Consider the following 17,351-nt stretch of genomic DNA (forward strand, 5'->3'; position numbering starts at 1 on the left):
CAACTAATCTCTGCCTATCGCCAGGTTTACCTGCCTAGAGTAAGACAGGAAAACACATGTCAAATGGCGATGTTTGCTGTCTAGAAAAGAGTAAAAATGACTAAGACATAATGTCATGGGAAATATTTTACTTATAAATGGAGTAACAAGGGACTAAATCCAGAATATTTAAAAAGAACTTTGAAAAGAAGAGAGGATGGGGCAATAGGAAGATAAACACTTTTGATTGATAAAGCTCTTAGCTTCATACTTTCAAAGAACCATAGATAGATCTGTAGGTAATTCATTGCTCATTGATTCCTTATGGCTAAAGTTCTCTCACAATATCCCAGCCTCCAATCTATTTTAGCTAAAATATAGAGAAATAAATGGTGAATATTTAATAAATAAATATTTCACCAAATAACTCAAGCCCTGCCACTGAGCAGACACCTGGGGCTGTGTACCTGACACATTCTTTGCTAAACTTACTTCTCTGAATATATCCAGTGTATTCCAATGATATAGCATTTACCCAAATTCTCACAATTATTTTATGTATAAAAATATCTCAATCCTTATCTGTGATTCAGCTTGAACATTATGAGACATAGGTACAAGGTCCTAAAGATCAGATATTCTGAAGCTGACACTGATCCAAGAACACAGGGTCAAGTGGGTAAGCAAAACATGAACAGAGTTATAATCATACCTATCTTACATACTTTTATTATGTAGATTGTGTTATTTTACCGCAATCAAAATTATAGCCTAATGTTATGATCATTGTGTGGTTCTGTTATAGGTTTAATAGCATTGGCAATAGAACAATACAAAGCAATCAGGTTTCTGGGTGAATTATTACATTGAACTTTTCATTCTTTAAAAATGTGATTGTGTTTTATAAATTTTTTTGCCAAATACAGAATTATAATTCAACTCTATTAATGGTTCAAAACTCTCCTTGGCTACGAATGTTCTAACTTTTGAAAAGACACATTAATATTTTCTCTGGCTCAAAAATCAATATGAGGATGAATTATTTTTCTGGTCTGTAATATATCGATGAAGTTTGAGTCTGGTAAACTTGACTGTTCATTGGAATCACCTGAGAAACTTTAAAAACGACAACCTGTTACCTACCCCCAGATCTTATTAATTAGTACAGGAAATGGCTTAGGGTGGGGTCTTTCAAAAGCTCTGCAGTTAAGTTTAATAAACACTGATCTAAACTCTAGATATTCAATGAGAGGTCTGAGAATCAGGAGGGACCACTTCACCTGGGAACTTGTTAGAAAGGCAGATGCTTTAAATGTTCTCCAGCCCTACTCTATGAGATCCACCTTTTCAGGGTCTCTGATTTAACCAATCTAGAATCCTTAATATATATATATATATATATATATATATATATATAATTCATAAATATATATTTTTATATTAATGCAATATATATATATATATATATATATGTGTGTGTGTGTGTGTGTGTGTGTGTGTGTGTGTGTGTATTGGAAGATTTATCTTGTATCATCCTTTGGACAAGTCAGTCCATGTTTGGTTGACTCCATTGGTTTGGACCTGTGTTGAGACAGTACATTATGGTAGGAGTGCATGTGGGGGAAATCCTATTAACCTCATGGCCAGGAGAGAGAGAGAGAGAGAGAGAGAGAGGGGAAGAGGAAGAGGAGGAGGAGGAGGAGATGGGATGGGATGACACAATCCCTTTCAGCTGCCTAGAATTTCCTTTTCCTTTTTGCTTTCTCATTGGGACTCTTTCCATCATTTAAGACTTAGGCAAAATATCACTGTTTTTTCTAAAGCATGTCCAAGAAACAATGCATTTCTACTTTAAAATTCTATTGTCATTATAATCACTTCCACAAAATTTATCACATTGCTTGTTTCTATTAATACACATATAGTATCTCTCCCCCAACTAAATTATAAGGATTTTAAATGAGGAATTATGCCATGTTCCTTTTCTATACTAATCTAATACTTTAAGTGAATTACATATTGTTTAAATGTATATGGTAAACAAAAATAAATCTTCATAAATCTCACAAGATTACTTATTTGAAACTAGTCCATCATTAACTTTTCCCCATAATGGACCCTAATCATTATTCACCTCACACATTTAGGGAGTCGCAATCAGCTTTACCTATTTTATTACTGCTGCCCTACCAGGCTGATGATAAAACCACTTAAAATAGCACAGAAACCCTACAGAAGAAAATCCTGCTTATTAGTCCTTAACACGCCAACCCTAGACTTCTCACATTCTTTAGTTCCAAGCCTGTCTTATTTACTATTACATCTTACTGTTTCACACATGCTGCCCTTATAAATGAATTATAAATAGTATTTCAACAAGCTATGAAAGAACAAAATGTTCTAAAGTATACTATAAGCTCATGATAACATTTGGAAATATGATTTTTCATGAGTAGTTCCTATATATACTTTCTTGATATTTTTATATTTTGACATCATAAAAATAATGCATAGTCATTGTAGAAAATACAGGTTCAGTAAAACGAAAAATATATGCATCTGAAATCCCTAAAATGGCTTAACCTATGCATAACTACTGTGAACAATAGTTGCATGTCTGTTCAGATAATCAATTTAAATATATAAACATATATGCTAAGTATATAGATTTTTAAGCAAAGATCACACTCTAAGGCTACATGGCCTACTTTTATTCAGTTAAGTATATATGAAAACATAACTTCAGCCAGCAAATAAATTGATAAAAAATTAATTTCTGTGCCAGGTGTGGCAGTGCACACCTATAATCCCAGTGGTTTGAGAGGCTGACAGGAGGATGTCGAGTTCAAAGCCAGCCTCAGGAATGGTGAGGTGATGAGCAACTTAGTGAGACCCTGACTCTAGATAAAATACAAGATAGGGCTGGGGATATGGCTCAGTGGTTGAGTGCACCTGAGTTAAATCCCCAGTACCAAAAAAAATTAATTTCTGATGGTTGCATTAATGATATCAAATTTATATAATCACCTATCTTTGGATGAGAAAACTATTTCCATTTGGAGGTAATTACAAACAATGACATAATGAATATTACCCATCATAAATATATTTTTTTCTAACAGTTCTTTAATAAAAATCAGGAAGTAGGATTGCTCATTTCAAAATTTATACATATTTTTAGGGCCTGTGATTTTAAAAATGGGCCTTTGGAAGTTTTCACTTTATAGCCTTTCACTAGGCTTTGAATTGTCTAAAATTTAATCATTTAATCAACTAGCTTATATTATGTATGTATAACATTTTTTACAATCATGATCAAGTAGTATATAATATAATGAACAATTGATGCATTTGGAAAACACTCACATTCTTTTTGAGGGCAAGTTTCATTTTGAAGAGACTGGAATTCATAATATGATATCTCATGTTTGAATATGGATGTAAGAATGCCATCAAGCTCTTCGATGTCATTCTGTTTTCAAATGAAAAAGAAATTTTTCATTAGTTGAATTATATACACAGAATCTCAGCACAATATAGTTAAAATTTATTAGCTAGCATAAATAGTGAGTAGTGATAACAATAAATATTACAGTAATTTAGTAACAGTGATAACTTGAAAACTGATTAAAAAAATAATGTGAAACGTGGCTCGCCTAAAAAGCAATTCTTAATGTAATAGAAAAGCTGATATAAGAAATAAAAGTGTTTGTTTTTGGATAAGACACTATATTTAGATACGAATTTTGAAACAACATTACAACAGGTCAACGATAGCATTGAAATCTTTCCAATGATAAATTCTGATAAAATATATTTTTCATTAAATAGTAAAATGATGAGTCTTATTAAACTTAAGGCTCAGACATGGGATGGTCTTACCAGAGTATATTATTTCTGTGTCTAGGTAAAGTACAACATTCATCTCAGACTTCTTGCTTGCCATGAGTAACTACCTATTTGGTAGAAGTTATGCAGTATTCGGGTGTTCTGCTACCAATGAAATAACCTGTTACGAAGACCAGCATTCTTTTAAAATTGGGTTGTATCACAAATGAATGTGAAATATCTCATGTATATGTATTATAAATGAAGAAGGGGGTAAAGGTAATTGAAAAAACAGAAAGCTAAGATTTCTATACTTTACCAAAAGGGCTAAAATGAGGATACCACGAGTCTACGGTAAATTATGCTATATAATACTGACAGCAACTACTAAAAAAGATGTACCAAAAAGTACCAGTGATGAATTAAAATGGAGTAGGTATTTTTTTTTAAGTTTAAGTAGCATACAAGAACGAAAGAAAACGGAGACATTAATACAGAGGGAAAAATAAAATAAACAAAATAGTAACTAAAACTCTAATATATCATTTTTACATTAAATGTAAATGGTCTGCATAGATGAAGAAAAAACCCAGAGTGATAGAGTAGATTAAAAACCATGACCTAAATATTATTTTTTAAAAGAAACTCACTTTACATTAGCAAGGCAGAAATGTTGAAAATAAAAAGATTTCTAAAATATATATTGTGCAAGTATTACAAAGGAAAGAAAACGTGGCTGTTTTAACATGAAATAAAGTAGATATCAGAGCAAAGAAATTTATAGGAGCCAGAAAGGGACATTATACAATGCTAAGACTTTCAATCCATCTATAAAAACGTAATACAAGTAGGCGGTAAAGAACAAAACTACGAATTATGTGAAGCCAAATTGAAAGGACTGAGAAGGGAAACAGTCAAATTTAAAATGACAAGCTGGAAACTTGAACACTCCTCTTTCAATGACTGATAAATTAGACAGAAAATTATCAAGAACATAAAAAATCTCCAATACACACCTAATGATCTAACCAATCAGCATCTAGTGAACATACATTGACCACTTGTCCAACAACCTCAGAATACCACAACCATTTCAAGGGCCCATGAAACTAATACCACCTTGGAGAATATCCTAGGACACAACACAAATATTAACAAATTTTAAATGATTTAAATCATAGTGTGCTGCACATGAAAGAAAATTAGAAACCCATAACAGAAAGATACTAGGAAAGTTTCCATATATTTAGAAAATAAAGAAGAGATTCATAGTAATCTATGAGTCAAAGATGAAGTCCGAACTTTATGATTTTGTATCCTGCTATGTTGCTGAATTTATTTATCAGATATGAAAGTCTTCTGGTAGAGTCAATAGGGACTTCTAAGTACAAGATCATATCATCTACCAATAGAGATGATTTAACTTCTTCCTTTCATATTTGCATGTCTTTTATTTCTTCATCTTGCCTAATTCTTCTCACTACAATTTCAAGCACTATGTTAAATAGAAACCACGAGAGTAGATATTCTTGTCTTGTTCCTGAGTTTAGAGGAAATGCTTTCAGTTTTTCCTCATTTAGTATGATATTAGCTTTGGTTTGCCACACACAGCGTTTATATTGCAGTCAGTTCCTCCTATTCCTACAATCTTGAGGGGTTCTATCATGAAGTATTGTTGAAGTCTGTCAAAGACTTTTTCTGTATTTACTGAGATGATCATGTGATTTTTGTCCTTGACTCTATTTATGTCCAACAATCAATAGTTGGACAAATGAATTGTGAATGTTGATTTATACTTGCATCCAGGAATGGAATCAACTTGATTATGATGGATAATATTTTTAATGTGTCCCTGAATTCAATTTCCAAGTACTTTGTTAAAGATTTTTGCATGTACACTCACAATAGCCTCAAAAAGTAAAATGAAATGCGTTAGGTATAAATCCAACAAAGGAGGTAAAAGATTCCTACAAGAAAAGTTACAGAACACTGAAGAAGGAAATGGAAGAAAAGACTAGGAGATGGAAAGATCTCCATGTACGTGGATAGGCAAAGGATATATAGTTAAAATGGCCATAATAACAAAAGCAATCTACAGATTCAATGCAATTCCCATCCAAATACCAATGACATTCTTCACAAACAATTCTAGAGACAAAACAATCCCAAAATTTATGTGGAATAACAAAGACCCAGAGTAGCTGAAACAATTCTGAACAAAAGGAGCAATGCTGGGGACAACCCAATGCTCAATTTCAAAAACGGGGCCATAGTAACAAAAGCAGCAGGGACTGGCATAAAAACACAAGTACACCAGTGGAAGGGAAGTAAAGACTCAGAGACAAACCACATAGATACAGCAATACAATTCTTGATAAAGGTGCCAAGACCAAAAACTTTGGATAAAATACAATGTCTTCAACAAATGTTATATAATGGATATCTGTATATAGAAGAATGAGGCTAGATCTCTATTTCAATCTGCAGGAAAATCAACTCAAAATGGATGAAAGACCTAGGAATTGGTCCAGAAATCTTGAAACTTGTAGAAGAAAACATGGTTAGCATTCCAACTTGTAGGCACAGGCAACCCAGTCCTCAACAGGACTCTTAAAACATGGAACTAATATCAATAATTAATGAATGGGATGACATCAAATTTAAAAAGCTTCAAGCAAAGGAAACAATTAACTGTGGAAAAAGACAGCCGATAGAATTGGAGGAAATGTTTGCCGGATACTTTCCCAATAAAGGATTAGTATTCAGAATATGTAAAGAACCCACCAAACTCAACATCAAACAGGAAATAACAATCAATAGTTGGACAAATGAATTGAAATTCTATCTCATTTCAGTCAGAATGACAGTCATCAAGAATAAAATAACAGTAAATGCTGGTAATGATGGACTGGAGAAAGGAACACCTATCCACTGTTTGTAAGGATGTAAATTATTACAACCACTGTGGAAACCAGAATGTCTCTGAAAATATGAAAAATGATATTACTGTATAATCCATTTATACCATTCCTCTGTATTTATCTAAAGGAATTAAAACCAGAATACTGTAGGAGCATACATATCCATGTTTGTCACAGCATAATGCATAATATCAAGTAATGGAACAAATCCAGGTGACTGTCAGCAGATGAATGCATAGATATAATGTGATATGCTTATGCAATGGAGTTTAATTCAGCCATAAAGAAGAACAAAATTATGTCATTTTCAGAAAAATGAGTAGAACTGGAGAACAGCATGTTAAGTGAAATGGCCAGACCCGGTGTCATATATTTTCTCTGATATGTGGAAGCCAGTCGTAGAAAAAAAAGTAGTCTGTGTCTCATAAAAGTAAAAGGGAAACCATTAGGGTAAAGGAAGAGGGCCAGAGGTGGAAGGAGCAGAGAGTAAGGAAAAGTACTGAGCAGTTAAAACTGATCAAATTATGTTACACTTATGTATTAATATGCCACAATGAAATCCACAATTCAGTATAATTAATATTCATCAGTAAAAATCTAAATAACAAAACCACTGAATGAAAGTCAAGAAACTGAAAGAATAAAACAATAGAGAAAAATCAATGTAACAAAGAAATGATTCTTTTAAAAGATCAACAAAATTGACAAACATCTAGCAAGACTGACAAATAAGGGCTGGGGATATAGCTCAGTTGGTAGAGTGCTTGTCTCACATGCACAAGGCCATGGGTTCAGTCCCCAGCACCCCCCCCACCCCCCAAAAAAAAAAGACTGTCAAAGAAAAAAGTACATATGACAAATTTAACAAATGAAACATAAGCTATCACTACAGACCTTACATATATCAAAATCACAATAGGGGAATCCTAAAAACAATCCTATGTTCATAAATTTTGACAATACTCATGAAATGGACTAATTTCTTTAAAAACACAAACAACAATAACATATAATTCTTCTCTTTCAACTATCTGTGAATGTATAATTGTCTAAAAATTGAAAATTCAATTAAGTACAAATAATTCCCCAAAATATTAATTATAAAGAAGCTGAATTCCTTGAGATGAATAGATTTATATTTATGAACAGATGAATAGATGTATAGAGCAGTAGCCCTTCAAACTCAAGCTCATTCTTTTTTTTTTTTTTAAAGAGGGATAGTAACACAGTTTGGAATGATGGCACTGAGAGACTGTTGGGAAGAGGCCATTATGGCAACGCCACACACTGTGCACAATGAGGGTGCTTTGATCATTGGCATGGTGTGAAAGGTCACATGGCATTAGCTGTTTGATAAGTCTATGTGACAAAGAGATGCAGAGTGTTTGATTATTAGCAATAATTGCCATGTGTTGGACATTAATAATATGCTAGGCTTTTTATATTTATCTCAAATTTGTGTAACATTATTCAAGGTAGAATACTTTTAAATGTCTACTTTTATAGATGTGAAAATCAGGAGACCAAAAAATTTTGGTCACACCCCAAATTATAGAGCAAATAAATGGTAGAATAAGGATTTCTAACTTAGGACTTTACCCTCTAAACACATTGTATTTGATATACTACATTTAAACCATGGGGAAAGAGTGAATATGAAATATTATTTGAGTAAGAATAAATCATTGTCCTCTGGTATTAAGATGATGGGGTCGAGAGAGAAGATGGGAGGGGAGGGGAGGGGGGATAGTAGAGGATAGGAAAGGTAGCAGAATACAACAGTTACTAATATGGCATTATGTAAAAATGTGGATGTGTAACCGATGTGATTCTGCAATCTGTATTTGGGGTAAAAATGGGAGTTCATAACCCACTTGAATCTAATGTATGAAATATGATATGTCAAGAGCTTTGTAATGTTTTGAACAACCAATAAAAAAAATGATCACTGTAGTTCCAAATATCATATTCATGTTAAGCCAGAAAGGGAGGAAGGTGGGGGGATATCTTGGTGGGGGGACATCTTGGTGGGGGTTACTTCCAAGCAGATCTATTCATTCATTTCTTTAAATCAGAAAAGCAAAAGCTCCGAAGACATCCCTGGTGTCTTGTTTTTTAAGATCTCACATGACCACATCTAGGTGCAAAGATATTTAAAAATGTTGAATTCTGATCTTTACAGCTTCAATAATGGTGGGAGGCAAGGAAAAGAGGTTTTAGGTATTGATGTTGGATGAAGAAAACTATGAGGTCGACCACAAGATACGAAGAAAATGGAAAAAATATGGACAGGAAAGAGTAATAATAAAGAGCCCTGGCTAATAAGAGAAAACCTGTGCATGAAATTACGACAGGAGAGTTGTGCAATCTTCATAATAGGAGACACAACCATTTCAATATTTGTAATGAGGCAGGATATAGGGTTAAAAGTTAGTGATAGTGGATGGAAAGGCGCTATATATTCTATGCTTAAAGTAAATGGCAGGGATAAGAGTATAGAGTTAAATTTTAAGTTGGAGATGTTTAAAAGAAAATCAGTGCACACTTTATGTTTAAAATGAATGAGGAAAAGGACTCCTGGATCTATTCAAAACACACAAGAAGACATTAAACCAATGTGAGCAGGTCTGACCACAACTCCTTAACTGAGAACAACGGGAAACAGGGACCCTCATTTAAATGAATCACTGGGGGGAGACTTGCGTGATTGTAAGTACTCTTTGAACCATGTGCAAACATAACTGACTTTGTACAAATTAACACAGGTGCAATGAGAGATTGCCCCATAGCTTATGAATTTGCTAATTTCTGGCCCCGAAACATATATATGCTGCTCAGCCCTGAACCTCTTGCTATTCTGTGTATGGAGTAGCCACTTTGCTACATGAAGCAATGGAATATATAATTCTTTCTAAACCCTCTGTTAGCCATGTGATTTCCATCCTGGAGGATGGGCTGAGACAGTCACAGTAGCATTTTACTCTTTACCTTCAGATATCTGAAAGGAAATTTGGTGGTTGGGCTGGAAACAGCCTGGTTCTTCTTATTATAACAAATGGCTGTACTTGTTTAAATTTCACTAGTAAAAGAAAGAAAAGTCACCTGGTTTGTTCCATTGTTCATAATGTGTGCTGTGAAAGAGAGCCAAAATAGCCATTTAAAATGGAATCTGATAAATAGTTTACATAACATATTTTAAACAAAATTTCCTACTGCAGCTTGTAAAGAAAATGATAGATTAAAGAGCAAAGCAAATATTTTCTAGAGTTAGGGAAAGGCATTCTTTTTGTTCTTTCTCTCTTGGGTGCTTTATAAGTATTCAAATCCAAGATGTTATTAAATTAATTTAAAGAATAATTTAAGTGAATAAGTCTACAATAAGACAAATATTTTCTTTGGCCAACTTAATTATTTCAAGTTTGAATGGATCAGTTCTTAGAATTGCAACATCTGTGACCACCAATGCAGAAATACAAAATTTAATCCCAAGACAAGACTTATTTCAAATGATTTTATATGTTTTGTTAATCAGGTATTTATATAGTTATAGTATCTCATTCAATGGCATGAAACTGATATTTTAACATAAAGAAAATCTGTTTTTGATATTCAAGAGACTTGTGTTTAAATGACTGCTCCAGGACTTAGTAGCCATGGATTTTAATAATATTCTTATGAGGCAGATTATTTATGAGTTAAAATAAGTAACTATGTAAAATATACAGTAAATATTAATTCCTTTTTCTCTAAATACTATAATATTAGGTCTCAGATATAACAACTCATGAAATGTAATCCTCGTGATCTAGAGGAGAAAAGTATACATGGCTATCACTGAGAAGACTTGGCTTCCCACACTGGCTTTTTCTTTTTTTAAAAATATTTTTTTAGTTATACATGGATGCAATATCTTTATTTTGTTTATTTATTTTTTATGTGGTGCTGAGGATTGAACCCAGGACCTCACATGTGTGAGGCAAGCGCTCTGCCACTGAGCCACAACTCCAGCCCATTTCAATGATTAAAAAAAAAAATCGATTTTTTATTTCTAAAATTTTAAATTAAATAACACATAACTTTTAAATTGTTTAGAATGTAGGTTCTGCTAGGGCAATTCAGAGACCCAAGGTGACAGTGCCTTAAACAAGGTAGGAGCCTGTTTCTCTTTATCTTTCATTGCTGTTGTGTCATTTTTCTGGTCCAGGATGGTTCATGTATCACATTTATCACTGGAATTTTGTTAAAATTTCAGCCAATCAAAAGAAAAGTCAGGGAGGGGGAGAACACGACTCCACACGTTGATAATGAACAAGCTTGTAAATCTGCACATATTGCTTGCACGGCCATGCCATATGGCATTGGGCATCAGACATATAGCTACAGCAGGCGCAAGGGACGAAGTACAACATTTACCTGGTTAGCAACGTGCCCAGACAAAAGCCATATTATCACGTAAGAGCAAAAAAAGAAAAATTGCAGAATGACTAACAATTTTTGCATTTCCATCAATCACGCCAAGTGCACAAATATCATAATTTATTTATTTATTTTTATTTTTTTAATTTTTTTATTGGTTGTTCACAACATTACAAAGCTCTTGACATATCATATTTCATACATTAGATTGAAGTGGGTTATGAACCCCCAATTTTACCCCAAATGCAGATTGCAGAATCACGTCGGTTACACATCCACAATTTTACATAATGCCCTATTAGTAATTGTTGTATTCTGCTACCTTTCCTATCCCCTACTATCCCCCCTACAAACATCATAATTTATGTGAAGGCAATTTGATAATTTTTTTTTTACTTAAATGCTTTTCTGGAGTATTGATTGAAGCTTTATTGTGCTGAATTTTTCAAGTTGACATCCTTCTTATTACATTGTTAATTCATAATGTCAGAAACTCTCAAAGCTTTAATTTGGTCCAACTTGAACAGACACATTAGTGGAGGTATTTAATGATATTAATGGTGAAATAGACTAAAAACTCAAAGCTTTTTTTTCATTATGATAAGTACAAATGAAGTATAAGAATCATGACTTTTCTCAAGCTCACCTTTCAGTAGCAATCATTTCTTAGAAATTTATATTAAATATATAATAAGAGTCAACAGAAAATTTAAAAGAAATATAACATTGGAATATTCTAAGAAATATCCTTCAAAGCAGCTTCTATAAATAATGCCATAATTTCATAAAATAATTTTGGAATTATTCTTTTGTTTTGTTTGGGGAGCAAGTTTCCAAGCTATGTAACAGAATCTGTTTCACTATTTATATTAATGGATTATTTCCTTGGGTTCTTTCATTGCTTTGCTCTTTCTCCTTCAGGTAGAAGCAACAATGATTCAGTCAACAGTCCAATGAAAGGGCTTCTTAAAAAGACTTTAGTCAAAAGTCCACCTTAAAAAAAGTGTGTGTGTGTGTGGGGGGGTGCACTGTGCCTGTGAGCCAGTAGCTGTTGCAACAAATTGGTGGGTCATTTGAGATTGGGTGAGAAATTTAATGTATAAAATTCTTCCACCCTTTCATTCCTTTACCTAATAAATTATTTATTATGCTTTCGTATGCATATGAATATACAACAATTAAACCCACCATTCAGTATAAATAATATGCATCAATAAAATAAAGTTTAAGAAAGCACTATGTATTTGTCAGTGTCTTGGCTTTAGATATAAAATACAGAACCAAATAGATAGTATCTTTGCCCTATTGACTCTGAATCTAATGAGAAGAAGATAGTTTGAGAAATAGCACTCATATAGGTGTCAACTCAGAAAGTAATTAGTATTATGAAGAATAGATCAGGAAAGACTTCACTAAGGTAGAGACACTGGGATTAAAATTTGGAGAATTATTTAGAATTAACTAGGTAAAAACAGTGAGGGAGTAGAGGAGATTAGAAAGTGCTTTCATTAAAGAAAGGAACATGCTCAAAGGCCCTGTGGTAGACTACATTAGAGAGCACGGGAAATAAAAACCCAGTGTACCTGGAATGCACAGGGAGAGGAATGAGGTTAATGTGGAAATAAAAGGGTCAGTATTCACACTGCTATGTTGTTCTTGTTAAACATTCTTTTATTTAAATTGATACAATAATTGGAATCAAGTGAAGTGTAGAAGTGAGAGAATTACATGCTCAGATCTTTCTTTTTAAAAGAATTTCTCAGACTGTGAATTTGAGATAGTAGGAAGTGTGGAAGAACTGAAAATTAGGCTAACCACAATTTAAGCAAGAGAAAAATGCAGTGGAATAAAGTGTTAGAGCCACAGAGATAAGGAAATTGATGTGCAATATTTAGTAACGGACAAAGACACAGCTTTTGAGAGGGTGAATTTGGAGGGTGAGGGTAAAAAAGGCATTGGGACTCCTGTTTGTGATTTGCTACCAAAGACAATAACGTTCTTGAGACTAAAGGCTGATCTCTGGGGAGAAAATTTTAGGAAGTTAAATTTTCCTTTCCAAAGATTTCTTTTACATATTCCCCATAATTATTGATTCTATAAGTGTTATCAGTACAGAATCTCAGAAAACTGCATGGTAACTTTTAGAAAATGCAAACAAACATATTTTTGCCACAAGAAATTTTCAGTCTTCCAAAATGTTATTGATGATTTGAGTTTTGTTCCTATCAGAAACAGATTTGCTAATTTTCTTTAATTATCTTATGAATAATATCCTTGAAGGACCATAATTAACTCTGTGGGACTTGTGCTCTGTTTTTCCCGAGTGCTGTGGTATGTTCCATGTGGTTAAAGATATCAACCTGGAGAACTAGGTGGTAAGAGCAGATCCTCATGTTGGTAGGGTCTGTCATGGATGGCACCCACATCATCACATAGTCATTCTCTGAAACAGTGGTCAAAACTAACCAATGGGAAAGAGTAGTGATGTAAGAATCAGGGAGAACCAGAAGAATTCTGGAACTCATGACTCAATTCAGCAAAGTAGCAGGGTACAGAGTCAACACCATAAATCAATCATGTTCCTGTGCTTCAATGAGGAATCTACTGAAAGAGAAATTAGGAAACTATCCCATTCACAATAGTCTCAATTAAATAAATAAATAAATAAATAAATAAATAAATAAATAAATAAATAAATAAGATACTTGGGAATCAACCTAACAAAATGGGTGAAAGACCTATATAATACAAACCACAGATCACTCAAGAAAGAAATTGAAGAAGTACTTAGAAGATGGAAAGACCTCCCATGTTCTTGGATAGGCAGAATTAATATTGTCAAAATGGCTGTACTACCCAAAGTGCTATATAGATTCAATGCAATTTCCATCAAAATACCAAATACATTCTTCACAGAAAGAGAAAAATCAGTCGTGAAATTCATTTGGAAAAATAAGAGGCCTAGAATAGCCAAAGCAATCCTTAGTGAGCAAAGCAAAGCGGGAGGCAACCCAACCTCAAATCATACTGGACTTCAAATCATACTACAGAGCTGCAGTTAGAGAGATGCATGACACCAAAATAGGCATGAAGGCCAATGGAATCAAATAGAAGACACACAGATGACCCTACATGAATACAGTTATTACATACTAGACAAAGGTACAAAAAAGTGTGCTGGAAAAAAAATAGCCTTTATAACACATAGTGCTGGGAAAATCCATATGTAGTAGACTGAAAGTTAAGCCCTCTCACCCTGCACCAAACTCAATTCAAGGTGGATCAAAGACCTCAGAATTAGACCAGCAACCCTGTACCTGCTAGAAGAAAATGTAGGTTCAAACTGTGACCTGTTTGCTCAGGAACTGACTTCCTACACAAGACTCCTAAATTGCAAGAAGTAAAATTTAAAAATCAAAAAATGGAAAGGCATCAAGGTAAAAAGTCTCTTCACAGCAAAGGGAACAAGAATGTGAAGAGAAAGCTGAGAAAATATTTGCCACCTGCCCCTCAGCTATGGGATTAAAGTCCAGGATATACAAAGAACTCAAAAAGTTTAACACCAATAAACAAATAACAGTCAATAACCAAAGAACTGAGCAGACACTTCTCAAGAGGAGAAATATACAAATGGCCAAGGGACAGATGAAAAATGCTCAACCTCTCTAGTCATTAGAGAAATGCAAACTAAAACTACAGTGAGATGTCATCTCACTCTGATCAGAATGGCAATTGTCAATACAAATAACACACATTTTGGTGAGTATGTGGGGTAAAAGATGCACTCATATGTTGTTGAGGGGACTACAGATTAATGCAACCACTCTGGAAAGCAGTAGGGAGATTCCTCAGGAAACTAGGCATGGAACCACCCCATATGACCCAGCTTTGCTGCTCCTTACTATATACCCAAAGGACTTAAAATGAGCATACTACAGTGACACAACCACATCAACGTTTAAAGCAGCTCAATTTACAAGAACCAAGCTATGGAAACAACCTAAGTGCCCTTCAAGGAAATTTGGTATGTATACACAATGGAGTATTAACCAGCCATAGAAAGGAATGACTTTGTGGCATTTGCCAGTAAATAGTTGGAACTGGAGACAATCATGTTAAGTGAAATAAACCAGCCCCCAAACATCAAAGGGCAAATGCTTTCTCTGATATGCAGAAACTAATCTAAAATAAGTGGAGAATATTTTTAAAAAGAATAGAGAAAAGATCAGTGGAGTAGACAAAGGGGAATGAAGGGAAGGGAGGAAGGATAGGACAGCGAAAGACAATGGGATGAATCTCACCTGATTTTCCTATGTACTATGTGAGTATACCACAGGGACTCTCACCATCATGTACATCCACAAGACACTAATAAAAAAATCAGAAAGTAAATAACAGAAAGAGCAGTAGAGCAGAGGAAAGGGGAACAGAGGGAGGGAGAGGGCAAGTACTGGGGACTGGAGAGGAACAAATTATCTTCCTCCTCAGCTACCTGCACCACTGAGATTACAGACGGGCACCACTGCATCCATCCATGCTTTCATAATTATGCCCAAATGATTATTTAGTTGTCATGTATGACTAAATAAGAACTCCAAAAGGAAAGAAATACATAGATGTTGAGTGGGGGATTAATAAAAATGAAGTATTTATTTCCAATTAGTTAGCAGAGACTATAAGTTAAGAAGTCATTAATAAAATGATGAACCCAGCCTAATTCGATTTTAAGATTGGGAGCCATCTTGTCACAAAGTCATAAAAAGTTAATTTCTATTTTACTGTAAATTACTGTGATTCTAAACTTGTTTGCAATTGCTGCCCATGGTCTGAACTCACCCATGCCTGGCTTTCCCTGACCAGGTAACAACCCTCTCTGAAACCTCAGAGGTGCCTCATAAATTCTGGTGTTGAGATCTGAATTTACTCCCTACCTTGAAATATCATGCCATGTGGATCATTAACCTACGATCTGCCTTTGTATTATACTTATTAAAATCCTGTTAGCTGTAAGTTCTCAAGATACCCCCCTTTCCAACTTTTTGTGCTATAAAACCTTGTTTTTGGAGAGCTGGGGGCTGGTCTCTAGCCCTCGTTAGAAGAGACAGCTGCTGATCAGTCTCTTTGTGTACACTAATACAAGCTTGCTTTAATTTGATTTAAAATTGGAATTGATGGTCTTGTCTTTGTGTCGGGGTTCAACAAAAATATATGCTGAAAATATAAGCTAAAACATGGGGCAATAACCATGCAGATTCTAAGATAAGAATCTATAAAGAACCAACAACAAACTCTATGGCTAGGCTACTGAACTCAGAAATATTTATTTTCTCCTCATATGAGTTGCTATATCAGCTATTTGTAAATAAACAGATTGATGTACTAAGTGGCATGCACCTGTTTAATTGAATTATTTGAAACCAAGGTATTATTCTTCAGACTGAACTACCCTAATCAGGCATCATTAACTATCCTTATCTGTTTTGACAGATAGCACAAAAGCACAAAAATGTTACTAATTTTATTAGTAAAATGTAAGTCTGGATAGTATTTGAAGTCTTTTATTAGTCCATCCTAATAAGGGAAAATATATGAAAAGATGAATCTAGAAAAAATCTTCAAATTTCATTTCTTTTGACTGTTCTTATGCTACTCATTTCAAGTCTTTCATCAGAAATATGAAACAAGCAATAAAACAGATGGAGGACATATGAAATTCAAATGACTTCTGCATTCTCTAGAAGAGAGTTATTAACACAAAGAAGAATGAAAGAAAGGACACATAGATACAGAGTTACAGCAGCCCAAACAGCATGGTGCTGGCATAAAAAGAGACACATAGACTAATGGAATGGAACTGAGATCAAATGAACCCCTCCCCCTAATCAACTCACTCTTGATGCAGGAGCCAAAAATATACAGGGGAGACAGAACAGCCTCCTCAGTAAATGGTGTTGGGATGACTGGGTATCCACATGCAGAAGAATAAAGTTAGACCCCTACTTCTCACCACATACAAAAATCATTTCAAAAGGGATCAAATACCTACATGTAAGATGAAAACACAGAGGAAGAAAACACAGAGGAAGTGCTTAAAGACAGCAGTATGGGCAATAGTTTTAAAAAACAAGACCCTCAAAGCAGAGGCAATAAAATAAACAATAAGTGAAATCAAATCAAGCTAAGAAGCTTCTGCAGGTCAAATGCAAG

The 17,351-nt window shown here is 34.1% G+C and overlaps 1 protein-coding gene across 1 annotated transcript in view; it reads right to left on the bottom strand.

The window, feature by feature from the left end:
- BANK1 (B cell scaffold protein with ankyrin repeats 1) overlaps window positions 1–17,351 on the bottom strand; it is a 299,134-nt gene that overhangs the window by 173,867 nt on the left and 107,916 nt on the right. The window contains exon 6 of the mRNA XM_081304567.1: window positions 3,346–3,451. Within this exon, the coding sequence (XP_081160693.1) occupies window positions 3,346–3,451 (106 nt within the window). The remainder of the gene's footprint in view (window positions 1–3,345; window positions 3,452–17,351) is intronic.

Source organism: Spermophilus citellus (assembly GCF_964194105.1).
Source record: "Spermophilus citellus genome assembly, chromosome: 8".
Taxonomy (NCBI): domain Eukaryota; kingdom Metazoa; phylum Chordata; class Mammalia; order Rodentia; family Sciuridae; genus Spermophilus; species Spermophilus citellus.